Source organism: Rhipicephalus sanguineus, chromosome 7 (assembly GCF_013339695.2).
Source record: "Rhipicephalus sanguineus isolate Rsan-2018 chromosome 7, BIME_Rsan_1.4, whole genome shotgun sequence".
Lineage (NCBI taxonomy): Eukaryota > Metazoa > Arthropoda > Arachnida > Ixodida > Ixodidae > Rhipicephalus > Rhipicephalus sanguineus.
In genome coordinates this window covers 133694694-133715665 of record NC_051182.1, presented here as the reverse complement: position 1 = coordinate 133715665, position 20972 = coordinate 133694694, and the positions used below count along the sequence as shown (strand labels likewise).

At 46.7% G+C, this 20972-nt stretch overlaps 1 protein-coding gene across 1 annotated transcript in view; it reads left to right on the top strand.

Moving 5' to 3' along the window:
- Positions 1-16321, top strand: part of LOC119399981 (exportin-6) — a 40177-nt gene extending 23856 nt beyond the window's left edge. Inside the window, exons 14-19 of the mRNA XM_049417515.1 lie at positions 743-896; positions 4670-4816; positions 6950-7215; positions 7723-7968; positions 10721-10996; positions 11720-16321. Coding sequence (XP_049273472.1) covers positions 743-896; positions 4670-4816; positions 6950-7215; positions 7723-7968; positions 10721-10990 — 1083 coding nt within the window. The 3' untranslated portion in view covers positions 10991-10996; positions 11720-16321. The remainder of the gene's footprint in view (positions 1-742; positions 897-4669; positions 4817-6949; positions 7216-7722; positions 7969-10720; positions 10997-11719) is intronic.
- The last annotated feature ends 4651 nt before the right edge of the window (positions 16322-20972 follow it).

Below are 20972 nucleotides of genomic sequence, written 5' to 3'. Positions count from 1 at the left end.
GCTGACATTGCTGCTAAGCCAGACATTGCGTTTTATGCAGTAATGACGAACCTTTAGCTCTTAATATGCATAGTACTTACATTAGCTGAGAAAATGTACTTGTGGTTTGAGCTAAAACCAGCTAGCACGCCTGTCTTTTTCAGGTGAAGGGCGGGTGCCCCGTAGTTCTCTGGGTGTAGCTTACATATTTTCTTAGGTTTAACCGGGTGTAGTACAGTAGCCTAATGTCACAGACTTGTCATGAAACAAAAGGGCGGCGAGGCAGGCGACACGCTGAAAGTGCCACAGTATGGATGAACGGTACGGTACGGTCAACTCTCGATATAAGGAAGAGGGGAGAGTTGTCAGCTTTCCCTTTCATAGCCTGCCCACCACCTTGTGGGTTTCGGCAGAACCCATTTGCAATATTCTGTGCCCATGTGCTTCGAGTTCTTGATCAACTTGCCCTTGCGCTGCCAATTGCTAGCTTCCTGGTTAGCTCAATTGGCTAGAGCGGCGGCCCTGAAAGGCATTGGTCCCGGGTTCGATCTCCGGACTGGGACAAATTTTTTGGCAACTAAGAGGCTCTCTTTCTGAGGAATTCGTATGGATTTCCTTGTAGCGTGGTGCTACAAACGGGTGGTTGTCAGCTTTTCCTTTCATTCTTCACACGAACCTGTCTCCGGATCTGGTGGGTCGTCGTACTTGCTAACATCTGGTTAATAGAAGGCAATACAGTGTTGTGCGTGTGTGTTGTGTGCAGTGTGAACAGCTGGTGGTACAGGCGGCGCATGCGGCCCTGTGCCTGCCCTGGTCTGGTGTACCAGCTGCGGCCCAGTGCTGGGACCAGAGGGCCGTTGCGCAGAGCAGCCTGGTGAATGCCCTAGCGCAACCATTGCTGCAGAAGCAACGACCAGGTACCGCTAGCATTTGCTTAAGGACACTCTTGTGGTCGTGACTCGGTCATTTGTGGCAGTAGTCGGAGCACAACTCTGACTCACCTGGTCAACTTTGTGCTTGTGATGAATAGTTGCTTGAGAAACGCCCCTCTGCAACAGCTTTATTTTTTTCTTTGTTATTTAGAAAGCCTGCCTTTAGGGATAATAAATATTTAAAAGTATACAAATTAGTCTCATGTTGGTAGTCCACGTGGAAATGGTAGTGATAGTAATGTGCAGTACTCATGGTTTGAAATGCGACATCTAATTTTTAGTACAACGACTGGTAGGCGCGATTTCTCGAGATAACCACGTCATGTCGCGATGAATCTGGTCTCTAAAAATGATGTTGGCTCAGATCTACGAGTTCAAGTCAAAATTACGCTGATATGACTCAAACTGAAGACGGTGGAAATGAAAGTATGTGCCTTACTTAGCCCTAAATTCTCGCGTTTGCCCTTTGGCACGTTTGCGACCTGTCGCTATCACGCCTCCGTGCATTTCCGCTGCTTATGCGTAAAGACATCGCTGCACGGCACCGTGATAGCGGCCCCTTTGAATTTCTGGTCTGCTTCACCTCATAACACTTCGGCATAGCGGCAAAGCTGACTTTCGGACTCTGCTACTGTCGCAAGCAGATTGTCTCGCGAAAGCACTGGTTCGAACCTACGAGATGGTAGACACGGCAGAGGTGGGGTCTTCAATTAACTCTCGCACCCACAATTTGGTCAGAAAGTCTGAAAAATCAGATGCCAAAGAGTTCCAGCGTCGAAATTTCGGACGTTCTTATACATTGACGTCTATGGGACTGATGACGGTGCCGTGAAAGCATCCGAATTTTCGAGCATGTCCGAAAAATCGGCAGTTGACTGTATTTACGTTGCTGAGAGTACAGGAAGAACCATTTAATACACTCGGTATGCACTTAGCGTGCCTGAACAGTAATCTGTAGCCAACGAATCACTGAGCAGGCATCATTGAAAAATCACAACAGTTTTGGCCGAGAGTTCAGTCTGAGCTGAAACGCATTCTTTAACGAACATGAAGTCAAGTGTAGTGGAGGGTTGCTCGCATTCATTTTTTTTTCTGCACCAGAGCTGTTATGCCTGCCATTTGTCCAGTTTGCGATGTAGACAAGAAACTATCATCATCATGCTGGCTTGTGCTCGCTTCGTCATCTTGTGCTTCGCTCCCCGAACACATGCTCCTGGTGCGCACTCTTCCACTGCGCCGATTTGTCCAGCATGGGATGCGATAACTCGGATGGGCGAGAGAACGATTAGAGAGAGAGAGAGAGAAAGAAAGAAATAGGCAGACATAAAAAGAAAGAAAAAGAAAGAAACACAGACCAAAGAAGACATTTTAATTAATTATTCTACCTGGTGCTTTGATTGCCAAGTGATACCCATTCGAACCCGATCGATACCTAGCCAATACTCGTGATTTACAATGTGATCACATGAACACTTCGTGCATTGGTGTGCGAATGCATGTGTGCCTAGTTACACCAGGGGGGCTATTTTGTAAGCGTTCTGTCACAGAATGCAGGCGGTCCATTCTATCGGGCCACACGCGATTGGTGGACGCTAGTTTGATGGTCATGACGTGAGAATAGGCAAGAACGATCATAGAACGATCTCCGGCTCCGTTCTATCGATAGAACAGATTCTAAATGGTCTCCAGACTACTTGGATTGGATCAAAATTTGATTCTCCAGCCCCAGCGCTTACGTTTCTATCCAATCCAAGTCGTTCGGAGACAGTTTTGTGTCCGGTCTATCGATAGAATGGAGCCGGAGACCGTTCTATGACCGTTTTTGCCTATTCTCACGTCTTGATCGTCGAACAAGCCTCCACCAATCGCGCGTGGCCCGATAGAATGGACTGCCTCCGTTCTGTGACAGAGCGCTTACAAAATAGCCCCCCAGGACCAGCCAAGTGTCGACCAGCTCTGCTGCGCCATAACCTTGCGTGACTCAGTGCAAGCTGCGCAATTTTATTTTTCAACAGCGAAGCTGTTTAGCAAATCGTTCCTTGTGAGTCGATCGTCGAAAACTATCATCTTAAAGGGGTGGTGCCATCAGATTTGTTGCTTGCACGTTTTTTGTTGCAAACGTTTTTTATTGCTCTAGGAAGCATGATTCCAAGATTCATGTACTCTCGCTAAGTAATTTAATGTCGCCTTGTTTACGTGAACGACTTTCGGTTTTGGTTTCTGGGCGCCGCGTTGGACGCCAACGTCACTGTGTTGGAAGCTTGAACACGTGGGCCCACAAAGCTGTGACGCACGCAGTGCTGCATCGTGTGCTCTCGCACGCAGACGCGAACAACCATCCGGATGCCTTCACAACTCGCTAAAGTTCTCTAATAGAGAATATTAGCGTGTACGGAATTCCGGTATATGCAGAGATATTTGCGGAGTACCAGGTTGATGATGGTATCAACATCTTGTGATGCTTCATGCAACCACAATTATAGGTGTGCTTCTTTGTTTTCGCTGAGTGACCGCGGCGCAGAAATGTTTAAAGAAGCAACTCATTTGGAACTACGTCATTGCTGAGAATTCACACCAGCAGAGAAATACAATTACATCAGATTTCTGCAACAACAATTTTGTGCTTGCCTGGTTCATCTTAGTGCCAGCAAATGGCCCCACCTATCCGGTCTCACGTTTACGGCTACGGTAACCCGGTATGCTAAAGCAAAGAAGTGTGCGAACAAACTAAAATTCGCTAAAGTCGCCTTCGCAGATTCGCCTGACGATTCGAAGCAGTTTGCAAAATGCGAGCAAGTTTGACTACTTCGGCAACACGCTGAGAAAAATTGAGTGTAGGTTTGCAGCCGATGCGCTTGCCTGGTGCAGCGGAGCTGTGGGTCAGTCAGGTCAGTCACCGTTCATTGCACGTCACTCTAATGTGGTCTGACGTCACTAAAACTTTCATTACGCTTCCTACACAGTGACGTCGTTGTCAGTCGCGCTAGCGATGGGTCTCGATCTCGAGAATGAGCATTTAGCTCACGAATTAAAATATATTCTAAACGTTTGCAGAGTCCAACACCTCGTGCTGAGTGTCCTTGCACAGAGAGAAAGCCTACAGCAGGCTTTTCAGGGCATCGAAATTTCGTGGCACCACCCCTTTAACGGGTATGTGCCACTATGCGGCCTGTCAGAAAACTATCATCATCTTAAACGGGTGTGTGCCACAGATTTTGGGCAAATTCCATTTCTCACCGCTGGTCCACTAAAAATGAAGAAGGCAACAGTTAATCCAAGAAACGGCTGCTAAACGAAGGCGGCGAGCCAAAGACCCCGAGTACGTACAACGAGAGAATGCTAGGGAACGGGAAAGGCAGCGGCGGCTGTGAGAAGACCCTGAAGCGATGGAAGGCCTACACCAATGACGACGTGCCCGTAGATCTATGAGAGGTGTGAACGCTTGGTTTCAGCGCGAGTTTCTGTCTCTGGAGTTTGTACAACCGCGTCATGTCTGTGACTGTCTGTGGTTTAACTCGAACCTCACTGCACTGAGAATCAACGTAGAAACAACCTAGCGTAACCTAGCTAAAGTCTAGCAACAACCTAGAAGCACCCTACAACCTGCATCACCTAGCTAAGGCCTAGAAACAACCTAGAAGCAGCCAGATTAGTCTTCAGAATCGTCCAGTTTCTCTGTTTCGAGCTTTGCGCTGCTTAATGCTAGCTTCGCCAATTTTTTTTTTTACCGTGCTCCTGTTTTTTTTTTACTGCCGCAGGCAAGGTGTTGGACCGTTGCCTGAGGTTACTGCGAGCCTTGGTGGAAGTGCTGGAAGGCTCAGGAAGTCGGTCGAAGCAGGTCGCCAGCGCGGGACTGGCCCCATTGTGGCCCCTCCTGCTAGAACGCCTGCCACCGACCCTGCACTGTACGTGGCTGCCGCCCTCTTTGCAAGACTGTGTCCTGGCTTACCGAATACACTCAAACCTTGATATAACGAACCCGGATATAACGAAGTAAATGAAAAATGATCTTGTCATAGATACAGTGTTACAAATATACTTTTATAACGAATTTTTGGATATAATGAACTTATTTTCATGTCAGATGCGACTTTGTTATAATGAGGTTTAAATACTGTGGAACCTTCTTAAGATATTGCAGCGCTACATTTGACGAGGACAAGACCGAGTATTACATGACAAGACGGGTGATGACTCCAATAATTTTTATTGAAATCGCACGCATTGCATTTAAAGAAGGCAACGAACGCACGCGGTGCAATCATAAGGGAACAGTAGATTAGGGGTGGGCTTTGTGCAAAACTATCAACTTTTGTCTAGTATTTTATATTCACAGACACGCAAGGATATAGATGGGGTGCTGAAGCACGTGTCGCCCTTCTGTGTGATAAAAAATGCTTCCGATAGTTTGCAAACTAATCTGTCCTACTTCTGCTTAAGGTCTTGATTTCCTCAAGTCATGGTTGACAGTTTCTGCAAGTGCTTCAATGGGCAAGTAGGTTTTGGAATGACGCCGACTCATCTCCTAACGACCATTCATGTTCCTTGGCACGCCGATAGATTTTAAGTAAGAATGTATCACCAACTAGCCCCGCAACGTGTTTTGTTCAATGGAACCTCTGTAAATGGAAATCGCTCAACCAGAATTACTGCTTAAACGAAACAGCCACGTTAGATTTGGTTGGTTTTGTGCTTGACTATTGTGCCTGTGTAGAACCGCCCATTAAAAAAAACGTGAACGCGTGAGCGTCAACCGTTGAGTCGATAAGTGCCGTATGACGGAGCACAGCGGCAAAAGGAGCGATAATACGCACAAGCGCGCAGTAAATAGTCCGGTGCAGCTTTCGTCTGCCAAGCTGTTATGTGAAACGGACCCAGACCAACCTGCTTTTTTGATCTACTTCTTCTGGCTTGCAGTGGCAGATATCTTTTTGCCTCAGCATAGTGCTGCACAAACCACGGGAAAAAGGGAAAAACAAAAAAAAATGCTGATACGCTGAAGTATAATCGGTGGGTAGTATAATCACATCCCATCCATCTCAAGAGCGACCACTTGACCTCTTTTTTATAACCTGATGGCAGCATTCAGAAGAGAAAAAAAAAAGATGATAACAGTGATCAAAAGAAGTGGTGGTGGTGTCCTATTCCCGACAAAGACTAGCAGAAGACAGCTGCACAGGACTGATCATCACACACATGTGTGTATTCTCATTCATTTTTACAGTGTGCTCCATTATGCGGTGCTTATCGACTCGGCAGTCGACTCTCGCGCGTTCAGGTTAAAGCATTGGGCGGCTGCACATCTTCGTCAATACAGTCCGACCCACATTTATCGAACTCTGATATAACGAATTATTGTGTACATCAAACAGTTGTAAAATCCCCTTGAATATGTTTTCGATATATATAAAATATTTTATATATTGAATACCTATATATAGACTCTTTTGCGATCCCGTTTGGATTCTTTATGTCTAGGTTTGACTGTGAATGTGTTCATTCAACTCTTGGCTGGAGCGTTACTGCAATTCATGTGTACACGTGTCATAGGAGGTTGTTTTGATACAACCTTAATGAAAACCAAGCAGAAGACAGCTTATTGGTCAGCTGTCCGCATGTGAATGGTTCACGTGCTACGTGATGCAACCTGGCAAAAAGAAAGAGTGTTCCACACTCGCTGTCATGGCTGCGAGCGGCGCTAACACTTTCAAGGTTTGCATGTACATAAATACCCGATAAAGAGGACGAGGGGACGGCGGTGGCCGTAGCTCAATTGGTAAGAGCATCGGGCGTGTGATCCGAAGGTTGCAGGTTTGGTCCCTGCCGGCGGCAAGTTGTCCTATCGTGCACTTTACTTTCTTCGCATCTATGTCACAATTACTGCAGTACACTTAAAACAGTACAATTAACGTCCCCTATACTTTCCTTGGCATCATTATCTGCTAGTTTTCATTAAGGTTGTGTCAAAACAAAGAAACGAGCCCTCAAAATTCGCTTCCTTCCTTCATTCATTCATAGGAGGTTGTGTACTTCTGCAGGTGGTGGGGAGGACCCGGTGTTGGGCTTGCTGGAGGCCCTGGTGCGGGTGATGGCGGCGCAGATGGGAGCGAGCAGGGTGGGGCCCCTGCTGGCTGCCCTGGAGCAGCGGGTGTCCCGAGATTCCGAGGAGGTGAAGTCCGCCGCCAGCGGACTCGAGTGGCTGCTTGCACTCCTGCTGCCCCTAGTCAGGGAGCCCAGCCTCGGCGAGTTCCTGCCCGCCATTCTGAGGCTCTGCCTGGACCAAGTCCACCCGCGGCTTGCTCAGGTCAGCATCGGAATGGGAGTTGCATCATTATCATTATGTACTGGGTTAGAAATGGATTGAAGTATTCATCAAGCAGATGAAAACGTATTTATGTAATAGACATTTGTTCATTGTTTTCTTGATACTTTCAATAATTTGGCACCGGTTAATTCGAACATTTTTTCCGGTCTCATGAAATCCGAATTAACGAGATTTTACTGTATCTCTCACCCACTGTCTCACGTACCCTTTAATGTACTCACTATCGCTCACTTATACACAGTCCCACCCACAATCGCTCACTTGCTCACCCGGTCATCCACTCACTCAATATCCCTAACTAAATCGTTTATTCATCCATTCCTTGTATATCATTCACCTCGCCATATATAATGCATGTTCGCAATTCCTCATCAGTTCACCCTTCGTGCCGCCCTTTACTCGCTTGCTCACTCACAAGTTCACTTGCTTTCACTCACTCACAGCTTTGAATTCACGGCAGCTACACGTGTATTTCCCATCACACAGTGTCCCGTGCTGGTGCCCGTGTTGGGGCCGCCCCTGTTCGAAATTCTGGAGCAGTGCCTGGTGTGCCACTGGCGCCGGTTCTTTCCCGGCGGTGTGGCGGCCCCCGAGGAGCTGCACAATGGTCCCGAGTTCGGTCGACTGCTGTCCGCGTACGGCTGGTCCCTGCGGATAGGTGAACCGGGCCTCGTGCGCCAGAACCTGTTGGCCCTGTCGGCGCTCAACCGCAGGTGTCGACTCTTCCACAAGGTAGGCTACGGAATATTTTATTGTGATACGAAACGTGTTTGATTCGCCTGCACCACCCTGAACCAGTTCACGGCGGGGCTTGAGAATTGTGCAGCGTGAATTCAGAGGTGCTAATACAATGCAGCACCAGAAATTAACGTGGAGCTTGTGAGGGAAGAAAGGAAAGAGTACTGGCATAAACCGACCAATCCTACAGGGGTAGGATAAAGAGGGCGAAGAATGCGTGTGTTGAGTTCGGGTCTCGGAGGCTGAGTGTGTGGTTGTCTAGTTGCCGGGAGGTAGAATGCGATGGCGTGAGTGTGGTGTGAGCAGTAAGGGGACGTGTGTGTGTGTGTGTATGGGAATACACAAGAAGAGATACCGAGAGGGACGCAGGGTGTTGGACACGTGGAGCGTAGAATGAAGATGTGTGTTTGGAACATGTTGGTCGATCGTCGATTGTGACAAGTTCCAGCACAAGCTTCATGTCTTCAGCTGTTCATTCCCAGTTAGTCGCCATTCTATCCCAATGCTGTCCCCTTCTTTTTCCACCTTGGGCAGTCGTCTTTCTCATTGGCAGCATTACTGGAACCGTGACAGCAAATGTTGAGGTGCCAACATGGTGCAGTGCTTACGCTACATCTGCTTAATGTGTGCTATTCAGGTAAGATACCGAGGTCTTGAACCATGGGTACAGTTGACTTCCGAGGTGCAAGCACACCCCATGTCACACAGACACAGTAAACACGTGTAAGTGAGGTTTCAACGGCACACACACCCATTTGCTGAGCCATCCGCTACGCTGCTGCTACACATCCTCATGTTTGCACCAGTCCGGTACCGTTAGCAATGAAGATGCAGAAAAAAACGTGAACGAGCCCTGCACCTTTTGAAACTAGCGATATGGTTCAGACAATGACTCCTCTATTTTTTTCAATGCCAGTGTGAATGCTTGCTCCTCAATGGGAACAGTTGGTCAGCCTTAGTTGAGAGAGTTGTTGTGGTGCGATGCCACCTAAAGGGTACGACTACTTGCATCACACTTGTGTCTGAGTGCGTTCCCATGGAGATGTGGTAGATGCGCCGTCCCTCTTCTATATCATGCGTCTGTCAGATTTGTTCCTTTGTACTCCTTCCTGTGTGGCTCGAAGCAATGCTGCCGCAGCCTCACAGCGCTCGTGTGGCACATCCTAAAGCCAGCGCATGCAGCAGAGTCGCAGTGACGCATCCCCATTGGTAGCCCGCATAGCGCCACGAATGGAGACGCGCCATCTAAAAACGCCGCATCTCTTAGAGAGCCAGCGTGACAGCCAACATTGTGATCATGAGGGATGCAATACGCCGCCTCACAGGTATCAGTACAACTGAACAAAAATCTCTCATCGGACTTCTGTTCATCTAAACAAAATTATCTCATCCAACCTCCGTCGTGAGGCACCACATAAACCTTCCCATGAACGTAAACCAGGCACAAAGGCTAGCCAAAAATGGAGAGTAGGATAGGACTAGAGGAGAGAGGGGTGAATGGTCGGATTAGGCGCATCTGACTAACATTGAAAAAAATAGAGGAGGCGCTGGTTCAGAGGACACCATTGCCTCCGCATTAAAAGAAATGGCGGGGCACAGCACCTCATCAAATGGTTCAGGTAATACAGGCGAATTGAATGTAGCTGAGGATGACGTAGGCACTTTTGGGCCATTGCGCTGTCATGGTCAACAGTGCATACGCACTCCTCGTGCGCAAGGTAGCATTGGTTGTCAGAGATACTTAGCACGTTGTGCTGTAAAATAAGTGAGGGCAGTGTTCTTTCTTACGCTGCTGGCATAAGCTTTGTGCATACAATCTCTGGCGTTCTCACTTTTCAGCTATGTGCTTACCTTGCCTGGCACATGCAGTAATTGCGCAGCATGTTTGCACTTGTTTGTTTATGTTGTCGGGGTGCTGTCACCCCTTGTCAAGTCATTTTTGCCTCGGCGCACGTGCGTCCTATGGATTAGTCGCAGTTAGCTTAAACAGCCCCTGAGCGAGAGGTGGCGCTGTGCTCGCACGGTGTAAGGTTAGCGCGGTGGTGCCAGCAGCGCTACCTGGCGGGAGAGTGGTTAGGCCGGTGCACAGGGAACAGCAGCGAGTCTCTTCGGGGTTTGGCAGCGTGCGTGGAGGGATGGCTCTTGGCGAGGTCTGTGGGTACGATTCTGCGGGTCAGGCTCACGGGTCCTTGTGGTGAGTTGCACGTCGGCGACGCCGCATTTGCGATACATTGTATGTGTTACGTTTTCTGTGTATTGTATTGGCATTATGTATCTGGTTGGTTATTTAGCATGTTGCTATAGTTATATATTAGATTCGGCTGGCGAGCTCGCTGTTCTAAAAGCAGATAATAAATGTCTACGTGTTCTGTTTCTCGACGGCGTGACTGTGTGTCCGTGTGTTCCGAGAGAGCAGTTCTGTTCAGACCCCATAGCTTAAACTGCTGAAGTAGCAGTCAGCACGGAACACATTATGAGCTGCCTCAGTGTATAATTTAAGGTCATACAGCGGCGAAATTTTAGGCAGCATGAGAAGCCTACTTTCAAATAGCATAGAACTTCAGGAGCCTTTGTGAAAAATCTTGCGTTTCAGTTATGAGCGGAAGTGTCGTAAATAACTCACAGTAATGGCCACTCTTCTGGCTTTCTAGGTGGGGTTTGGCTTTGTAAGGTGTTTTGTTGGACACTTCCAGATGTACTATAGCAGAAGAGTCTTTACAGATGCAGTCCTTTTTTTTCCGTGCAGGTAGCCTTTCGAGAGTGCCTTTTAGCGCAGTTCGTGGAGGCCCTGCTGAACTGCCTGGTGTCGTCGCCCGTGCGTGATCTGCTGAGGGATGAGTTTCAGCAGCTGCTGTTCGAACTGGCTGCCGTGGATTTCGAGGCATTCTACGGCCACCTCCTGCCGGCGCTGGTCCCGCCTGAGCCGCTGGCAAGACTTGCCTGGGAGCGCGACCTGCCCTCTTTTTCTCGACAGATGGAGCGCCTTGTCGGCGACCTGCGGCGCGCTGCTGGCTGATGACAGGTGGGTTCGGTAGGGCTTGATTGACGTGTAACAGCTTAACGATTCTGTATGTAAAAAACTTTATGTTACGAGGACTAGGTTTGAGTTGCAGTAAACATCATGATTTACATTTCACTAGTGCCAGATACTATGAATTACTAGATATAAGGACTGATTTTTAGAGAGCTTGTATTACATCTACACGAGAGAGGCTAGTCAAGCTGTGTAAACTACATTTAGCCTAGCATTTCCTGACTGTCTTTTGGAATAAATAACTTAATATGTACTGATGGGCTAGTAAGTGAGCCATGATAGTTGATGAAGCAGCACACAAAGGACGCAGTAATGAACACATTTCAAAATAAACACACAGTCCAGCACTTGCGTTTGTGTCATTTTTATGTGTGTGTGACTGTCCTTAGTGCGCTGCTTCATCAAAAGGATGACTACGGTTACTCGATTGATTAAAATAGAGTTACTTGAGATAAAAAGCTGTACTTCTTGCTGGAAACGCTCACAAAATGCATTGCAACATCACAAAATGCATTGCTGTACTGGGTCATACATTTCTGTACTTCAGGAAAACATTACAACTACTTGTTGAACTAAGCTAACACTGCGCATAGAGCAGTGTTAGGTTTTAATAGTTTTCTGCTTCGCACTTTAGTCAAGCAACGCTTGTAAATCAACAACACTACCCGATGCACGAAGTGGTTGTTCAGGGCCATGCTTGCTGCTTTTCAGGTGGAGCTTTGCACGGTCGAGAGACTTCTTGATTCGACGGGTTCGATAGCAACGAAGTCGGTCTGCCGAAACTGACCGACCGATCAAGACCCCATGACGTCTGAGACCAAATCAGGTTCGGTGGTGCACATACGTCTCATGACTGTACGTTGTGTCACATGGAAATCGCAGTGTCGCAACTTCCGGCACTCTCACGACCGATAAGCCGGTGTATTTCGCCAATCCCCGCCGAGTGCAAATCCAAGTTGTGTTACTTGCAAAGGATGCCAGTGAGTTTACTGCCACGTGAATGAAGAAATGAGAACTTCTGTGCATCCAGAGCGCAGATGAACAGGAGTAATCAGCGACGATGTGAATTTTTCAAGATACGTTAGTGCCGCCTCACCCGATGTGCGGTGTGACGTGTGCCTTCTGGTCAGAAAATCAATCCTGGCTCGTTTCCTTACAAGTCGTGGCAGTCGCTTTGCAGAACTCGTTGCCGTCACGGCATTTCTGTTCACTGCGAGACTCGTTCACTGCTTGTGAGGTCAGTCTTGTTTCTTAGCCTTTGTGTTCTGTTATCATTGTTATTGTTACAGCTAAACCTTGTTGTAACAAAATCACATCTGATACGAAAGTACCTTCGTTAATCCAATAATGCGTCATAAATGTATATAACTTGCAGTGTACAATGGTAAGGCTATTTTCATTTACTTCGTTATAACTGAGAATTCGTTATATCAGTATTCTTTATATCGGGATTTCACTGTATGTAGTGATGAACTTGCTTATTCAAGATCTCAATAACTTGCTGTGCATGCTTTGAGAAGCCAAAAATGACGAGGCATTCACAGAATGTTAGCATGTCAAGCCCACTGAAGAAGCTTCGCTTCTTGCATGGGCACATAACCGTGGTGAAGATATGTACCGTTGTGCCAACTTTTCTGTGCCTGCACAACTTGAAGTCGATGCGAGCTCTTCGTAAAATGCGTGAAGTTGGTATGCTTTTACATTTTCTCATGGTGTGGAAGGGCTTGGCTGTACAAATACCATACCACAAAATACGGAATGCCATTCTGTTTACTTCATGTTGCACTTCGTGCCGCACATGTGGGGTCCGTGACGTTTTCCGAAATGGCCAAAGAAAAGCACTTGTAGAGTGTTTCTTGGAATAGTTATTTGTATTCTGTGGTACAGCATATGCCCACATATCTTGCTACCAGGGGCCGTGATTCGAGACGATCATTTTTCAGGGATGTCAGTTTTGGTGCCTGCTGATTAGCTGGTTTGGTGAATGGCAGGCGAGTAGTCGCTTCAGTCATTGGACAACTGGGATTGTACATCATGTGAAGCGATCGATCATTGGACACTCGCGATTATATGTAGCACAATGCAACGCGATACTGTCGCCAAAAGGGCTCGTCTCTGAATATGCCCCCTGTATTGTGCCTAATATGTGTTTTAGTTGTCTTTTTGTGATCTGTGGAGACGGCTTTGCGTGAGGCCTACCTTACGAGCAACAGGCAAGAAAGGGTGCGACACCGCTCTGCTCCGAAATGCACGAAGGGCACTATGGCAGGCTTTCGTCGACTCTCTTACGTGGCACAGACAATGCGCCACAGCAGGCCGTCAGCAAACACAGGTTTGCTAATCCAGGAAGTGACATGGCTTGCAGGCAAAGCTCACTGCAGTGAGTTCAGTGTGCCAGCCATGTCCACCGTGTTGCCACTGGGGCAGTGATTTTCGGAGACTCCCATCATACGGTGTGATAAAACGCTTTGCTTGGCGTGTTGATTGATAGTATGGAATAGATTGAGCGCAAGAAGACGGAACACAGGGAGACAAGACAATGAACGTTCAGTCGTCTTGTCTCCTTGTGTTTCGTCTTCTTGCGCTCAATGTAATTCAGACACGGTGTATGAGCTGAGGGTATCAGGTGCTGGGAAGAAGGCACCTCGATCTCCACAGATTGTGCCGCAACTGCTGGGATAATCAAGAATCGAATAGCAAGTTAGTTTGCTGTGGTTATAACTTATTACTTTTGTCTCTCCTTAGATGACTTTATAAACAAATTTATTGGCACTGCACGCACTGTTGCGATTTGAAACAAAATCGTTTGACACGATTATGAAAACTAGGAAACTGCTTGCAACTATTACTGCATTCTGTTTATACGTACTGCATGAATTCATGCCGCACCTGTGCTTTCTTCATTTAGTATTTCAACAGATATCGAGATGTCAGCCGATACGGTGCCAGTGTCCCTCCCTCTTTCTTCTCTGTGTATGAAATGTATATTACGATGTTACAATGAAAACTGGCCTGTTGTCGAGCAGTTAAGCTACGTTATAGAAGTTGCATGGACACAACTAAAAAAAAAACTTATACTAACCATGGCTTCATGTGGCTGACCTGGGTATTTTGTTTCTTTTTCTGCGCAATTACTTTCATCACCCACTGAAGTACAATGCATATGTTTAAAGGGTTTTAAAATGGCATTTTAGAAGTTTCATGTTCAAAGAGTGAGATGCGGGCTACACACGTCAGTTTGAGTAAGAGGTATGTGTGCATACATATTTCCGAAATGTCTGTGTGTGCATGTGTGTGTGATTTGACGCGTTGAATGTCATCAACGAGCATTTTGGTTGTGAAAACTGTCCGCGCGCATGCCAAACAACGGTCTGTATGCAGCTGTATTGCTATCGGCACCCTGGCGCAGGCTTAAGAAATCAGCTGCAGTTTTTGGGGAAGGGCCGGAATTGAAATTTTGGAAAATGTTTGACGGAAAATTATATACAGTAGACTCTCAGTAGATGGAAATCTTTTAAACGGAACTGCTGCTTAAATGAAACAAGTGCTTTTTATGAGATTGGTTTCGTACTTGTAATCTGCACGCTTGTTCATCTCCCAGTAAATGGAACATATTTTCCCGGTCCCTTCAGGTTCTGTTTAATAAGAGTCTACTGTAGTTTGATCAAGATTGAAAGAGTACAATGTTGCATCTTTTAGTTCTTTTTGAAGTATTGGCTGCCGCTGCATATTGAAATTTGAAAAATTTGTATATTCTCTTATTTTGTTGCGCTGTAGTTATTTTGTTTGTTTACGTCCCGCTTTCTTGCTGCTCACTTCGATCGGAAATTATCGGACATTGTTGTACCCCATAACAAAATGTCGTTGGTAAAGGGCCAGACAGGCATTATACAAATTGAATGTACCATCGCTGGTTACTTCTGAGGGTTCCTGTTCCACTGTTGTGCCTCGGCAGGGGTTTATCAACAACATTTTGCAGCATGGTTCACTTGAGTCATCTTGTCTGAGCTCTGCATCCAGAATTGCAGTGCTCGCGTACTACGAGCTCACAGTAGTGAACGGCTTTGGTTACAGCACAGATGTTGCTTCTGATCAATGCGTTTGAGCCTCAAGAGCTGAAGCTGCGATGCATGTGGACTGACACCTTGTAAAGAACTGTTGCACCAAAACAGTAATAAACTAAATTCTTGTCGTACTGTTGTTACGATGCCGAGGTTTAGTCACGGGCTCGCAACCAGTTGAGGCATCTTATGGAAAAGTGCCAAACCGAAATGCGCTAAATCAAGAGTGGTAAAATAGTTTGCTCCGTGACCATGTTTTACTACAGTCTTTAGTCAAGTTGCATTTCTATGAGGAAAAAGCACCTAGCATACGTCATAAAATCTCTCTGTTCCTGTACAATGCAGATGGCACGAGGCGATAGGCTAACACTGTTTGTGCAGTTGATGCGGCTACATCTTGCGGCTTATGTATGCACCAGTCAAATATTTTACTTTTGCTTGAGGCCGATCAGGATTCAATTTTTGAAACACGATTGGCCCCTTCGTGCAAGCTGCAGAACAGAACCAATCGCAATGGAAAAAACCGGCTCTATCACGATTCGAAGTGCTCGTCTGACATTGCATTGTGTCATTCGCAGCTGTAGATTAGTGGGAAATTTATGTAAATGACCATGTCGTTATAGTCGCTTTCTTGCACCGAGGATATTGAACAAGGCCTGAATTCTACTTTGGAAAGCGCGTCCTATCATATCGCTTTTGAGTTGTGTGCCACTCCAAAGAACGTTGCTAGTGGCGTCAGTTGTTCTAACGTGCGAGAGGTCAAGACTAGCCAATCCGGGTTTTTACTGGTCTTTCTGCTGGGCGCGTGTGAACTATTTCTCTAGCGTGAGTGAAATGCTTGTCTGTTGATGTGCGGATATTTATAAGCCAAGCAACTGTGGAGCAGTGGTCGGTGCATTCTTGATTTCTTTCACAGCTGTGTAAACTGTCTTAATTATTACTCTGGAGACTATTCAGTTGTACATGTACATGCACTTACAACCAAACGGACCTTGAAAGTTCTTGTGTTATTTTCTTTGATGTCATGCAATCCACTCCCTAAGAAGCTCAATACTGCTGAATGCATGTTATCTTCAAACTAGTCTTTCAATATTTTGCTGTGTGTGTTGTGCAATCTCCTTCTATGACCCCTTCATCACTCTTGCATAACTAACAGTTCTTGACTGCGTACTGCTTATGTGATAATTTTTTTTATACGAAGGTATTGCACTGTGCTGCCTTATCAAGTGGCTTCTTGATAATAAACCACGAATGTGTGATGTTTATCATGATTCTAATTTTACTGCTGGTGTAGCATGCGCGTACGTATGGTTGGAAAAGAATAGTTTGACTGCCACGACTACAGTGGAGTGCTACGCGACGTGAAGGGTTTTTTCGGTAAGAATACGGACACTCACGAACCATTATAATTTCCTGAACTGAAACATACACCGCAATTTGTCAAGACGAAATGTTTATACTATGCCATTGCATTGTTAAAACGAAAGAAGGGGAATTTTAAGGGCTCATTTTTCTTCGCTAGACCCAACATTACTTATAACTAACAGACAAGAAAGCCAAGGAAAGTATAGGGAACGTTATTTGTTGTAATCATGATGCAAATGTGAAGAAAGTGAAGTGAACAAAAAGATAACTTGCTGCCGGCAGGGACTGAACCTGCGACCTTCGAATAACGCGTCCGGTGTTCTACCACTGAGCTGTGGCAGCGGTCATCCTCCTGTCCACACTACAGTCAACTGCCGATTTTTCGGACGCCCGATTTTCCGGACATGCTCGAAAATTCGGACGCTTTCGCGGCACCGTCACCAGCCCCATAGAAGTCAATGTATTAGAACGTCCGAAATTTCGGACGCTGAAACTCTTCCGCGTCCGATTTTTCGGACTTTCTGCCCCAACTGCAGGTCCGAAAGGCATTATTCGACGCCCCCACCTCAGCCGCGTCTATCATCTCGTAGGTTCGAACCAGCGCTTTCGCGAGACGATCAGTTTGCGACATTAGCACAGTCCGAAAGTCAGCTGTGCCGCAATGCCCAAGCGTTATGGGGTGAAGCAGACCAGAAATTCAAAGGGGCCGCTATCACGGCGCCGTGCGGCGATGTCTTTACGGATAAGCAGCGGAAATGCGCGGAGGCGTGATGGCGGCAGCTGGCAAACGCGCCAGTACGGCTTAATCACTAACAACCCTTACGATAAGCATCTTCAGTTAACTGCTCGGTAGTGCACGAGGTCAAGCGCAGTTGCAGGCATACTGCACGCATTTAATAGACGAGGACTCCAACGCGCCACGCCGCCATTCATACTGCCTCTTTGTCCGAGGCCGCTAACTGCGCCGCACAGACGCGTTCCTTCACGAACGAAAGCAGCTCGACATTGCCTCGCCCGTGTGCGGTCAGGAACGGAGCGGGCATCACGAACCCTTTCATGACAAATGCATGCGTACGGTACAGCAACAGTACAGTGACTGAGTCAGCTTAGTTGGCGATGTGCTGCACACAACTAGAAACGATCGGCTTCACACGGCAGCAAATGCTGCGTATCGGCGGAGATTCGGCGATGTGTGTACGCATCGTTTACATGCGCACACGCATCGGGAAAAGCCGGGCGAGTCGTCCGCTCTTCCGCCACAGTCTGTTTTCTGCGTCATCGCTTCCAAACGCTCCATGCGAGAGAGCCGTAATCTATCCCGCGCTCATGGTATCAGCGGCGCTCATCACGAGATGCATTCTTGCAAGTGGCGGTTGGCACGTAGTTAAGCGGGGTTCGCGACAAGTACCAAATGTATTTGCGAGAGCCTGGGCGCGCACCAAAATGCCTGATAATTGTACTGGGAGGCATTAAAGCTATTTCAGACATGGCTGTGGCGATTTCACCGCTTGAGCGGAATAAAAGCGCATGAATTCGTTTTTTCGGACTGCCCGATTTTTCGGACGATTTCGCGGTCCCTAGGGAGTCCGAAAAATCGGACGTTGACTGTATGTGGTATATATGTGCATTTAAAATACCTAGGAGTGTTAGTCAGTGCCGCTAGTAGCCATGGCAGCGAGTAACAAATACCATCCCCCATACTTTCCTTAGCTTTCTTGTCTGTTAGTTCTAATTAATATTGCATCGTTAGAGAGGATGATAACTTTTCACATTGTTTAGAGTTTGTGCAATTATACCTACGTGTGCCACGTCCATTGGTTAGCCGACATTGGTTTCTACTCCGGTTTGACTGGCAACATCACTGGTGGTTTTACCGTTTAGGACGGCACAAGATCAATGTGCACGTTTGTGACAATCTAAATGTGCAGCAGATCATGCGTGAAGGGACGAAGGGTTGCGCGTTGTTCCAGCAGCACCCTGAAAACGGTTACACCGTTTGGGGTATACCTTTGCCACAGACACACTCCAAGAAAAAAAAAAACGTATTTTGGGCATCTTTCTACCACATGATAATCGTCTATCTCGCATGCTTTTCTTGCATTATTGCTGTGTCCGGTCTCGCCATTCACGAATGCCATGCAGCTGTCGTCGCGACAGGAAAGTAGACAGTTGCCACGCATCGCGTTTTTCGCAAGTGAAAACGTGCTATGCTGTTCCTGCTTTACTAGAGCTGTGCAAATAGCAAAATTTTGAGTGTAAAGCGAATTCGAATAATAAAATGTGAGTGTGAATCGAATCGAATATTTTTTGAATATCTGTTGAATATTTTTTTATTACTTCGAATTGAAATTACAGCAAAAAAGTTGCAGAGGATCCCCAAGCATATTCCTATGAGATAGCAACCTGAAAGCGTTTCTTTTGGCTAGGTTGGTGAAGTGCTGAAGGGGTAGTGTTCTCTAGTTGTCTTATCAAGAATGAGGCAATGCAGAAGCATTTATTTACACGATTTCGTGAAACCAATGTGGTGTGGACATTTTACACGTGAAAGCATAAGACGCTATTCCCACAACCTCTCCTCCTCCTTCAGCTTCTTGGTCTAGTGGCTATGGCCCTCGATTGCTGACCTGAAGGTCGCAGGATCGAATCCCGGCAGCAGCGGCTGCATTTTCGATGGAGGTGAAAATGTTTGAGGCCTGTGTACTTAGATTTAGGTGCACGCTAAAGAACACCAGGTGGCCGAAATTTTCGGAGCCCTCCCTTACGGCATCCCTCATAATCATATCGTGGTTTTGGGACGTTAAACCACAACAATTATTATTATCTGACCGTGCAAATTACGTCGTCTGAGCAGGCTCGTGTGCTTCCGCCTCTGCCTGCTATAGTGGCACCAAACTACAGCGTGCTAGCTTACTTACATTTTCGTCATGGAAATGTCAGTTACAGCAAGACGTAATCAGTGAAGGTTCTTATTAATGACTGTTGTTAAAGGGAACGACAACGGGCCAGAACGTGTCATTAGATCCTGGTAGAAATGAAAAGACAGTGAAATATAGTGACAGATTTCAGCATCCTATTCGAGGTGCGAGTAGGATTTATATTCTTAAATCATGTTTAAAAGTAACGAACAACCATTAAGTCACATAGCCTAGCGGAAGAGCCCTGAAGCTGGATTATGCAGTCAATCACTTTGCTGTGTGTAGTCACGTGGTCTGATGCTGTCATGCACACCATAATTAGTCCTGAAAATTAGAGTACTATGTATATTATTATCTATCCCTGCTCTATTTTGTGCTGGTTATGAGGCGAAAGGAGTTGCACGGTGAGAAGTGGCACTGCCTTCGCGGCAGCCAATGGAACATGTCGAGCTGTGGCGCATGCGTGCAGAGTGCACAGCAAACCACTGCGCTCGAACATGAACAGCTCTCGCGCTGTTTGCAGCATGGTTTGTCACTTGTGTATACGACTTGATATTCGCTGCAGATAGAAAAATTGTGATTACAAATGTTTCACGGCGTTTTCCACGTTACCGTTCTGTGATTAGACACTCTCACCGGTAAGCTCTCCGTTGTGCTGAAGAAAGTAGGCACCATAAAAATTGGTTGTCGGTCCCTTTAACTTTTTGACGCACAGCGCGGTAGTTTAAGCATGAATTTATGGAAATATTATTTTTCCCAGACTTCGACACAATGCCAACGCCTCCTTTTGGCCACATTTACAAACTCTCATCTGTTTCTTCTTTTGCAATTCCTCCATGTCGTTTTGGTGAAGTGGTGGCAAGGTCGGAATTTTGCACCATGATCTATTTATGTTTTGTCAACAGATAAAAGTGGAAAGCGAAAAAGGCACTGCGCTGACAAACATCAATTGCGAATGCCATTTTACACACTGAAACCTCAATATAATGAACACGGATATAACGAAGTAAATGAAAACAGTCTTGCAATACAGTCGAACACGGATATATCGAACCCACATGTATCGAACTCGTAAGTTATCCCCTTGAAAATCCTTTGTAAAAGTTATAAATTCGCACGTTTATATCGAACGGTATTTTTACCCGCCATCATATATATCGAACGGCGCACGAGCTGGAAGGTGCGCTTGGGCACTCACTGCACGCGGCACCGCGCCTCTGCAGACACCCGAAACGCTCGCAAAACGTGAGGGCTCGAACTGTACTCCTGTTGGGCGCTTTCTCCAACTTGCGGAACGGCTTTTTTTTTTTCTTTTTTTCTCTCTCGCTTTATGCTTTCTCTGCAATACTGTCGGCTCGGAGAGCAGGAAGGAAAGAGCCGGCGGCCTCCTCCTTTTGCATTTTCTTTCTTTTTTGTTGCTGTTTTGTGAGTTTTGATCAGCCAACCACAGCTCGCACCTTTCGTACATCGCTGCTGTCCTCGCAGGTAGCCGGGTAGCCCGGATAGCCATCGCGACTGATCGCGAGTGCTTTGTTGGCGGAGAACACTTCCGTAGTTCTCATACCACCGCATTCCTCTTTTGCAAGCGTACTGTGCAGAAGCGCTGCGGACTGCTTGAAGAAG